Source organism: Nicotiana tabacum, chromosome 15 (genome assembly GCF_000715075.1).
Source record: "Nicotiana tabacum cultivar K326 chromosome 15, ASM71507v2, whole genome shotgun sequence".
In the NCBI taxonomy this organism is placed as follows: Eukaryota; Viridiplantae; Streptophyta; class Magnoliopsida; order Solanales; family Solanaceae; genus Nicotiana; species Nicotiana tabacum.
The window spans coordinates 87982659-87994778 of record NC_134094.1 but is presented as its reverse complement, the minus strand read 5'-3'; the positions used below and the strand labels follow the sequence as shown (position 1 = coordinate 87994778).

Sequence of the window (12120 nt, the reverse complement as noted above, 5' to 3'; positions counted from 1 at the left end):
TCGTTTTGGACGGATCGATCTCGACCATTCAATCCATCTCCATCCAACGGACACAGTCCACTCTCACCCCCCATATAAAAGGCCTGTTATGCGTTTCCCCTCCCCCAGAACCCTAAACCTAATTCCTAACCAAGCGGCGCCCACCCCCTTTTCTCTCCCTCCGTCGACCGAACTCGCTTGAACTCAAGCGAGTTCACCCTCCCTCTAACTCACGCACGTGGTTCCTTCACCCTCCCTCCTCCACGTCACCCGTCCCGTAACGACCTCTGACAGAAAAGATTCTTATCTCCTTTAGGCTTCACGTGCTTTTTGTATTGAAAACAATCTCGGATGAATGGTGGTCGTAGGATCTGAGAGATTCAAGATCCTAGACCTCCATTTGTCCGATTTGGTTCACAAGAAAGAGAATCGGATTCTCGCGGATTTTTCGGACGGAAAGAGGAATTTTAGGGCACAACTTGAAGAAAATAGGTATGAAAATTTCTGGTTTGGGTATATATAGGGAGGTTAAGGGATTTCTTAGGGGTCTGATTTTTTTGGAACAAAAATTTTAGAGAAAAAAATCGGAAAGGAAAGCTAGGGTTCTAAAAAAAATTCTTTTTCTTTTCAGTGGTTCATCTTCATTTTTTTCGATTTTCTGGTTTAGTTTCAGAACAAAAAAAATACAAAAAAAAACGTTCAGTGTTCGTCTGTTGATTTTATTTTGATTACTATCTAAAAATAAAATAAAAAACACATATTCCGTCTCTTCTTTTCAATCTGGATTTTGAGTTGAAAATTGGACTTTGACTGAGAAGTTATTGAGTTCGCTGCTGCTCGAGAGACTGCCTTTTTTGAAGTGCAGATTTCTCTTAGTCGTTGTTCTGCTGTTCATAGGTACGTTTAGCCACTTTGTTTAGCTTTATTTAAACCATAAATAAAGCTGAATTTGTTAAATTATCCTCTTGCAATACTTTTAGTAGTTTTCAGCTTGTTTGAATCTCGAATGAAAATTTTGATTTGTTTATGAGCTGATTCTTTCCCATTTCATAGATTCATTATGTGTACTGTCGATTGGTCTCAATTTATTTTTCTCTGTTAAGTTCTGGAAATATTATGTATTTTTTTAGTTCTGATCCTAGATTCAACATGCTTAAAGTCTGAATCTGTTTGAAATCCTTTTCCTTGTTTGATCTTTGAAGTGATTGGAATGTTAAAATCAAGTATTGGTCTGTTGAATGCAAATGAGCAGCCTAGCATCTGATGAATGTTGTTCTGTTTTCTCTAAAAAATGTTCAAGTTCTATTGCGTACACTTAATTGATGCAAAAATCTGGTTTCATGTTTTCTTTCAAATAGTGGCCGAACTTAGCAAGTGAGGATAGCTTTGTAGCAAGTTTGCTTATTCTGAACAATGATTTACTTGCTTAAATGAACTTCAAGTTGGAATGTGTTGTTTAATTAATATGTTGTTACTGTTATTTGTTGATACAACCAAGTTAATTTACAAGGGTAGCCCAAATGACTATCTCCTTGTAAATCAAACATGGCCTTGAGAAAGAAGCTCTACACCGTTAGAGATTCGAAAAAAGAGAAGAAGTATAGAGTTTATATTTGTGCTAATGAAATAATGTAATTTATGTTATGACTAGCCAATTTGATTATGTAAATGGCTTTTATATCAATATGGACTGTTAATTAATCTTTTGTCCGTAATTATTCAGTGGTTAAGGCTACTGGTCCATTTCAGAGGCCCAGATGTCTGGCCTAGAATTTCGAACTCTGATTTATTTTTGATTGAGTTAATTAATTAGGAAGAGGATTTTCAAATATTTTAATAACTCCCTGCCAGTTTATTTAGCGTGGAATTTCCCAACAATTCAGGGTGTTAATTGAATTCCATTCAACTATGTCGATATTTCCATGTTTAGCAAATAGTTCCAATTAGCCTTCATGTATGTAGCCTCCAGTTTTAGTTTTATCATGCGTTGGAAGATTTATTGAAGAAGAACAGCAGACATAGTATGAGCTCGTTAAAATAACTAGTATTTTAATAGAACACTGCATATGCTTTTTCCCACCAATAACTCCATAATTCTAGACTCTCACTTGTAATCTCACACCTTAGCAAAAATTGAATAATATCCAAACATCGTAGTTTGCTTTAGGCGCGATTAATAAATTATCGTGACTATGGGTACGATTCCCGTGGCATAGTTATGATACGTAACCCTAATTCAGGGTGTTAATTGAATTCCATTCAACTATGTCGATATTTCCATGTTTAGCAAATAGTTCCAATTAGCCTTCATGTATGTAGCCTCCAGTTTTAGTTTTATCATGCGTTGGAAGATTTATTGAAGAAGAACAGCAGACATAGTATGAGCTCGTTAAAATAACTAGTATTTTAATAGAACACTGCATATGCTTTTTCCCACCAATAACTCCATAATTCTAGACTCTCACTTGTAATCTCACACCTTAGCAAAAATTGAATAATATCCAAATATCGTAGTTTACTTTAGGCGCGATTAATAAATTATCGTGACTATGGGTACGGTTCCCGTGGCATAGTTATGATACGTAACCCTAATTCGAGTGTGCGTTTCACGTGACTCGGCCACAACTTCAAATAATAATAAAAATAAGCCTGTCGTAAATTGCGGGTGCATTTCATGTGGCGCGGTTTGCGACGTGTGCCAAAACGACAAGTGTACGACATCGTGACTTGTTCCAGAAATAATTCCATAAATAATTAAAAGCGGTTAAAAAAGTAAAAATGCGCAATAGGCTTTAAACATGTATCAAATCAGATAATTAGGCCGATTATTGATAGTTGAGCGACCGTGCTAAAATCACGGAATTCGGGAGTGCCTCACACCTTTTTCCGGGTTAACAGAATTCCTTACCCGGTCTTCTGTGTTCGCGGACCATAAATAAAGTCAAATTTCCTCGATTTGGGATTTAAAATAAACCGGTGACTTGGGACACCATAAATTATCCCAAGTGGCGACTCTGAAATAAATAAATAATCTCATTTCGATTAATGTCACTTAAATTGGAAAAAACTCCTTTCTTTCCTCCCTTCGGGAAAAAAGAGGTGTGACAATGTGAAGGCTAACACCAAGCCCGCCCTACCCATGCTCTTCCTGAATTCCACCTGGATTTCGTCAGGACTGATCGCTCTCCCCCTGTTCATCTTACACATAGCCCCCTCAACCTCCTCGATTCTTATACGCCTACAATATCCAAAGTCTCGATGACACTCAAAGTGTTCTAAGTCGCCTAGCTCAAATCCCAGTCGCGGTCCACATACTACTCGCGTCCCCACTACTCCTCCATGCCCCCATAGCCAGCAACTTATCTCCCAACTCTTGTGCTCTGTCTTTTGTCAAAGCTCCCCACTTGATCCTAGGTAGACCAAACACAACCCTCTTTCTTCGCTTCCTCATGATCTCTAAATCCCATGACTAGAAGCCTATGTTGAGTCGTGAGGTTTTCACTTGGGATGACCTTACCGTCCGCGCACAGACCTTTATCAGACTTTATGAAGAGTAGATAATCAATCTGGGTCCTGGCCACTGAATTCTGAAAGGTGACCAAGTGTTGCTCCTTCATCGGGAAACTAGAGTTAGCTATCACCAAATCAAAAGCTTTAGCAAAATCCAGCAGGGACGTACCACCTCAGTTTCTAACTCCAAAACCAAAATCGCCATGTACATCATCGTAGCCCCCTGACATCGCCCCAATGTGGCCATTGAAATCCCCTCCTATGAAAAGCTTCTCAGTGTGCGGAAAATGCAAGGATCACGCCTTAAATATTCAAGGATGGTATCATCTTTTCTAGATTATGGTTCAATTCATTTTGAAGTACTAGCTAGCAAAACTGTAATGAACTGGGATTTTTCAGTCTTCATTTGTTTAAAATGACAAAATCGTAGTTCTTTATGTTACAACAGTGAAGTTGTTCTCTCATGTGTACAACAATTACAAGTTAAGAACCACATTCTGGCTTCCTGCAAACTGATAAAACAGAAAGCATTACCTATGAGACAAACTGATTTACCATCTTATGAATAAGTTAGACACGAATATAATGGTATACATTCAGCATTGGCATTTCAGCTAACAATCGCAGGCAAAACTGCTTTAAGCAACAGCCCAAAACCTTTTCCTGCAAAATAAGACCGGCTCCGACTTTTTCTGATGGTCTTCTAGAAAATGTAGTTGGACGTCCCAGAGAAACTTTGGTGCAAGAGCTTGGATCCTTGATATGATAGATTCTTTATCTCTAATAATGATAAATCCCTGCATAAACTTGAGAACATTAAGTTTGTTCACAATTGAAACTTCTACATGAATATTCACATGTCACAATTACTCAATGGATATACCAACTGGATCCTGTTATTCAGTTGACATAAATATGTAATATCTCTTACATCGAAAGGGAGTCTCACTTTTCTACACATAATTAGTTAAAAAAGAAATTTTGAATTTGTCACAGTTCCACTAATCCGAAGAGTCCTTTAAAAATCCTTACATTGGAACATTTTTCCAGCTACATGAATGATCATACTAACTCTCATCCAAAACACTGAGCTCGAAGAAAAATTGGGGAGCCGTTATGTCAATTAAAACTCTATGAAGAAGTTGTCAGCGCAAAACTTGAAAACAAGTAGTAGAATGTCTAAGTTTTGCTTGGGAAACTAACACACTTTCGAGTTCCATCTCTACGCTATTTTCAACAGATGTGGAGATCAAGGATTTATGTTTTCCATTGGTATTGATAGAAACGAACATATAGTGAAATGTCAAAGTTTGTAAATTAAGTTGGTTAATATATAAAGGAACTACTCATCCAATCAGATACCATAATTTCCGAAATTCCATGTTCTATACTGTGGAATTGAGTTCTCTTTTCACCCTGTCTGTTCACTTGCTTTTCCTCATTGTGACTGTTAAATGCATTTTGCTAATTTGTAAACCTGGTTTGTACTCGAGAAACAAATGCTACCTTTACTGAGGGGGTTATATCTTTCACATATGTCATTTATCGAACTAATAGACTTGTTCTGATTTTTCTGAACTATGAAATGCAAACAATCAGTCTTACAGATGCTTTCAGTTTATCAATTGATTAACTATTTTGTCTCTCAAGCATCAAGTCGGAATGAAAATCCTTTACCTGAGGTCGTAGAATACGGTCCATCTCCAGCATGATATCTTCAACTCTACAACCTTCTTCACGATCTTTATAGTGAGATAGAAGATGATTGGCATGCAACAAATCATAAGTGCGGGGATATGTGGAGAATGGCTCACACCTACGAATTTGATTAGATATTCTGTTATGGCACTTGTAATTCAGATGAGAGCTTATAGGTAAGGTACAATGAATTAATAGCATACCAGTCATGAAAAACGCCTGTAAGACCCCTTCCATAAACGGCAGACAGGGTGTTATTCATGGTTACAGGAACTACATTCATTATCCAAACAGGCCATGTATTTAAGCCAACCGCAAACCCACCAAGGAAAGCACTCATGTCCATTACATTATGTATTTCTTTCACCTCAACATTCATCAGTCTCCAGTAATGGCGAACTTGATCTTGCCAATAGATTGTATCCTTTAAGAACTTTTCATGATCAATACCTGCAAGAAATGTATTGAGCATGTCAGACGTAATGAGAGTTCCGAAAAAATGAAAGGAAAAATCTCCATGAATCTATCTTGATCAGAATTATACACAAGGAATAGGTGTCTTAGTAGTCCCGTGTTAAAAGCACAGCAACAGCCTCAATTAACATTTTAGGCCAGAAATGATCTTTTAGAGGAGATAATAACATTGACGGTTGAGGAAAAAATAACACTAACAGTTTGAGAGAAATGAAAAGGAACCACAAATGCAACCTTGCTGATTGAAAAGGCCAACTCTCATGTGCAAGAAATATAGAAATGGTTGAAGCTAGAAGAAGTAATAGGATGAGGAAAAACCCCAACTCAACAGCGACTCCTTGTTTGTTCCATCTTAAGTTGAATATTTTTTATTCAGTTATTAGGAGATTGTCTAATTTGGAAACAAGAAAGGCATCTTTTAGAAGTTTCACACTTCTCCAAGAAATACAATAAACATTCCAAAATTTAACAACAGATTCTTAAGTCGCCGAAAAAAAAGAGAGAAACAGGAAAGGGTTTCAAAAAGTTGTGAAGCGGAGCCTTCACATCCCCTCTTCCACAAAATCTTTCATGATAGCATGCAAACAATTCTTGCGATCACCAGAAATCTTATACTCCATCTAACATACTATCAGAAGAAGCTGGAAATTGCATTGGAACATACCTGATATAAAGTTTTCTTCCCCCCTAGAAGGCATGTGATTGAATAGATTCATAAGAGGTTTTCAAGTACCTTCTCAATGCTAGCGGATACTTTTCTTGCTAACCACATCTATTTGAGTTAATACTTCTATAGCATGAAAGAGAGTTTTATAATAAACTACTCTATACTTTTTATCGGATGTCCCTAAAGTGACCTACCCAATTATACTTTTGTTTAGTTGTAATATAAATGCGGACAAATAAAGCATTGCCGGACAACTGGAATAGCTGCCGCCATATATTAGATCATGCAAAGATTTTTTCACTTATCTAAGACAATTTTAAACGGATTTCCTTGAAAAAACAAGCTTACTACACTGCGGATTATCTTTTTTTGAAGATAAAAGGGGGTTATTTCAACTTTTGTGGACCATTATTTAGCCAGAAAATTAAGATCTTAAAATAAAACTCGAGCACTGAGAAAACCTTTAGCTTGCAAGCTACTAATATCTCTATATTTGTAGGAAAACAACATCGTCATTGAAAGCATCAATGCGTTAACTTTTTCAAAACCTCACATTGTTAGAGCCTACCTAGTCATTTCATCATCACGTCTCTGCCATCACTACTCGATATTTAAGAAGCAACATAGCCACTTGTTATCCAAGAATGCTATCACATACAAATGCTAGAGAATTGAGATTTCCATCATTATGAATCGTTACCTATTTTAAACTGCTGGTTAAAGAAGACTATAAAAAGAGCCGAATGAATATGATCAAGCAGAAGCTCCTGACATGCTAGGCCATGCATATTCGTTCTGATTCTCAACAGCATAATAAAGAATTAAGATTTGAACTTTGCGCTTCATGAGGGACATATTCACTAAAAGTGATTCGAGAACTAAAACAGGAAAACTCATCAATACACCACACCAAGGAAGAGAATTGACAAACCTATCCGACTGAGACTTTGTGTATATTCTGAAAGACGTTGTGGTCGAGGAGGTAGTTTCTTCAAAGAAGACGAACTATCACTAAGGGTAACACAGTTCCTCAGAGGTGTTTTCCACGATGGCTTCAAATCATCCTCAGAATCACATAAGTTTACAAGCTGCTCCTGAGCGTTATGCTGAAGACATGAATTATCTTCTTGCTTAACCCATATTGCTGTCTGAACTTTCTGTGCAATAAGCTTCCAGCACATTCCAGCAGTTAGATTTACTAATTTGTCCCATATCTCTGGGAAATCTTTATCCTTTCTATAGGCAGGAGGAGCTGAATAGACAAAATATCCATTTGATCTTAATATGCGATTCACTTCTTTGAGTAAAATACCATCTGCACGCGCACCCAAATGATAAAATACTTAGGCATTGTGAAACAATAATACTGTGTTTACATAACATGCACAGCTAACATATAACTCTGTCGGTTTTAACCTATGAAAAGTCTACTTAGATTTAATTACCTTAGGAGAACAGAGTCATAAGCATAGTTTGGAAAGTTATGTACCATAGTTTGAAACTCAGCTATAACAGTTTAGTTGCCACGAGAGTGTCTTGAGTAAAGTCTACATTGACATAAGAAGAATAAGCTAATAGCTTCATGATAATCAAGCTGGTGGAACAAGAATATTATGGAAAGATATCTAAGGCCTTGTAGATTCTAACACAACATTAAGTTCATTGAGATTTCCAAAATTATGTACCATTCTACTGTTAACATGCAGGATGTAGACAGCCGAATAATTAGATATAGTTTCCTTATTTAACGTAAAGCAATTACATCTAGGTCAATTACATTTAAGCATATAAGGCTCGCATGTTCAATAAAAGAAACACTCACCATTTTCATGCCAATCAACTCGACATCTGGAACAATGGACCATGTCAAAAGAGTTACTTGGATACGGTAGCTGCTTCGTAGCTAAAGCAGATATCATAGCACCGATTCCTCGTTCCAAAGCAAATTGAATCTGATTCTCATGACCATCTTTGGGAGCAAAAGATAGTGTTTCTATATTTAGAGGAAGAAGATAGGCAGAGAAACTAGCAACCCCACAACCAACATCAAGCACCTGATATACCCCTGCTGCACGCAAGTCACCAGTCTCATTGGTTGTCATATTTCCTAACCTGCATCGAAGAAATGAATTTAGTACATCAGCTACATAAAAGAATGGTAGCATGAAGGATTGACACTCGTGTGTATCTAGATACAAGGTGAAATGATGCAAAATTGAAGATTTTCGTTAATAATTTGCATTGTTTAAGATGTTTATTAGACGAATTCAGTTAAGATTTTTCGAGAAATCGTATATTATCAAATTTTCGTGATCAACTACAAAATAGTATACTGATTTGTATAACCAAGCTCATGTGTGTTGTTGAAAAGCCATTGACATTTCTTTTATGATGGCGGTGTTCGGGCAAATTATTGACATGTTAGAAAACTTTGAAACACCCGGCACAGAGGAAACTATATCTGATCCTCATAATAGGAAAAAATAAGCTTTCCAGGTAAGCCCAGCCTCACTTGGCGCACTTCACATCCCCAAAAGTGAGTCGTGACAATTCGACTCTTGGGTATTGAAAGGGGACAACCTTCTTAGGACTAAGGGTGTAAATGATTCTCACCATTCTTAATAAGTGTAAATGGATCATCTAGTACAACATAAATTAGCTTCGTTAAATTGCTTTAGGAAAGCCATCGTGTGTTTCAAATCGATTTTCATTTTGCATGCTTATGACAGGAAATAATGTAGTAGAATTATCAAAAGGCTGCAACTCCAACAATCACATGGGCAGGAGAAGTGAAAGAGAAACAGAACCTATACCTCTCAATATATTCTGTAGCTCCATGCTTAAAATGAGTTCCACCACCTGGAAACCACCAAAGCTGATCCTTCTCATGTACCCAATTTTGTCCTCCTTTTACCTCCGCAAGACGTGTATGGTTTACATTACTCCGCCATACATAATCCCTGCTAGTTGGCCACCTTATTGGTATCTTATAGTCAGCTGGAGGTGGCACCAAACAAAACAAGCGCCTTTCAAGTGGAGGACAATGCCTCTCTAGCTCTTCTTTCCTTGAAAGATCTAATTTTGGCATCAATTCTTTAACATAAGAAATGTCATGACAGGGGATATACTCATTAAATTTCAGAGGACATACATTTATCCCAGTTTCAGGGATTGTGAGGGGTACCATCCGATATGAAAGAGCAATCTTGTTCGTAAACTTCAGAACACCTGCATGCATATTTTTAAATACATGGATCCGAGATTTCAATAATAGGAAGCCAGTAAAACAAAAATGCCTAGCAGTCAACGAAAAGAGAGTTAATTCTGAGAGCTCAACGTTCAACCAACTAGGGACTGCTCTCCCCAGCAAAAGAAAAATGACACAGGGTGAGAGTAACAAATTTAAGGAAGTAAAATGGTAAGAGAAAAAACAGGACACAAATTCACATGGACACACGTTGACTGCCTAACAGATTGCCTCTCAGTTTCTAGACGGAATTCCTGAGTAGTAAGGTTGACAAGCAGGAAATTGGAAGCAACATGGGCAAGAACAATATGGATTTTGTCAACATGCCTTGAAAATCCTCAAAGAAAAAGTTCAAACAAACCGTTCAGAAGCTGTAGTGCGGAAAAGGCTGGACCCAGCTGTAAACATCATACCAAAAAAATTCAAGTTTCTAACTTCACTGTGCATGCGGGAAAAAAAACGATAAAATGCTCCTATTACAGAAGTAAAGCCTGAAAACAGAAACAAGGGAGGAAGCTGAATCAGAGTGAAAGCGTTTTTTGCACAACCAACTCACAATATCTGATATAGTCCCATCTCTGTAAGTATTGATGCTTAAAAAAGGAAAGATGACTGCTAAGGATGAGTAGGGATTAAGAGTTAAATAGTCACACAGTCAAGAACAAATTTACTACACGTCATGGAGGAGTTTTTGGATAAATTAAATGGGATAAGTATTTCCCTATATTGGATCTAAGGTCACGATACCGCCAAATCACGATGCTTCAAACTGATATACCAAATATTTCTCTTAGGAAACACCAAGGACGTTGCAAATCATGTTGATTCCTTTTGCCCTAAAATGCTATCTCAACCTTTCAACGGCCGAAGCATAAGGTTTCTGAACCTTAAGAAGGTTAAATTGGGGGTTTCTGATGATATCCTCATCTACAACCCTTGCCGGGATTATTACGGGACATATTATGACATACATTACTTACAAGCATTTAAGCCACCTCTTATGAACATTCCAATTACTGACTACCAAAATTGCAACTTTCTACCAAACTACTTGACAAAATATAAGCCACTGAAGGATTAACGCCTCTGTTTTAACTAAGTAACCGCATATTTATTTCTAACAAGCCCCAATAAAAAATAATCAGAACAATGTCCATGCGGATAAGCCTCAACAAGAAACAAGTTTGCTCATGCATAACATAAAGATCAGATTCAAGTACCAGTGACATAATCTCTGATCTATAGGGAAATGCAGATTCATCTAAATCCCAAGAAAACCAAAATGGACAAAAAGTAAGCTGCACTGCCCTAACTTCCTTCTAATATCAAGATAAACAACTTAATGAGAATCACAATTTATGTAATGTTGTTTGATTGAGCACCGAATATAAGAAAGAAAGAAAGACAGAATCTTGAGACAGACTAAAAAGGAAAATGCATCCCATAAACTGGGAAAGAGGAGTACTATATTAGGAGTACTCAATACAAATATTCTTTAAATTCTTTCTACAAACAAAAAAGTTGCAATTTTTAGTAGTACTGTAGCATAGGAAAAGAGAGACTAACCAGAGGATGTTTCTGATAAAGTGGTGTTGGAAGCAAGAGTGAATTCTTCTTGTTGAGGAGCGTAGAGAGATGGGTTACGGCCAAAAAGAGTACCACTATAAAAAGAACCTATCATTACTAAAAGGGCTACCATTATCATCTGCCCTGTTTTCCAATCGAAGGCCCTCGAGCTTATCAAAGATCCACCCATTTTTCCCTCTTTCAATTCTCTCACTCCACACGATATGTAGAAAAATGTAGTATGATTTTGGAATGAGATCAAAAGAAGGGGCTCGTGGAAAGACACTCTACACCTTGAGATCGATAGATCTCAGGTTTTTTGTGTTTTCGGAGCTGAACCAGAAGTGAACAGTGTCGAGTGTTCTGTTCTTTCCTCGTAACTTTCCTTTTCCAATTTTATAACCTTCTTTTTCGAAATATATTATTTTCATTACATTTGGGGTCGGGGAAATTGGATAATGGGATTATGTGAACAACGCTTACGCTTATTGTGGGAGCAGACAGGACTCGGTGCATAAATTCATATGATTCGGATATATAGGTTTGATTTTCTAGGAGAATTTTGATAAGTGAAGGTGCATCAAATATAATTAAAAATAATTAAATTATCCGTGCTTGCGCCATTTCGAAATAAAATAAATTGAAGGATTAATAATAAGAAAATGATAGAAATAAAAAAAAAATAAAGAAATTAATGGTAGGAAAGAGGGAGCGAAAAGTAAAAAAAAAAATTAATAGAGGATGGATAACTTTTATATGCATACGGAAGAAAAATTTCTATTCTATCTCATAAATTTATAACAATTAACAATTTAAGTATCTTAAATACTAGAAGAGAAAAGAATAAAAAAAGTGTTAGACTTTTGGGCAATACATTAATCTTTTCCTCATTTTGCCCAAAAAGTCGTTAACATTTTTTATTCTTTTCTCTTCTCCTATTTAAAGTACTTACACTGTTATTGTTAAAAATTTTAGCCTA

General features: G+C 36.7%; 1 protein-coding gene across 1 annotated transcript; it reads right to left on the bottom strand.

Annotated features, from left to right (window-relative positions):
• Positions 1–3865: 3865 nt before the first annotated feature.
• On the bottom strand, positions 3866–11694 carry LOC107821126 (putative methyltransferase PMT7). The gene is made up of 7 exons (XM_016647534.2): positions 11142–11694; positions 9142–9556; positions 8151–8440; positions 7260–7643; positions 5391–5637; positions 5167–5305; positions 3866–4286 (listed from the first exon to the last, which is right to left on the bottom strand). Exons 1-7 carry the CDS (start codon positions 11329–11331, stop codon positions 4128–4130), a joined length of 1824 nt encoding a protein of 607 aa, XP_016503020.1. The 5' UTR covers positions 11332–11694; the 3' UTR covers positions 3866–4127.
• Between the last annotated feature and the right edge of the window lie 426 nt (positions 11695–12120).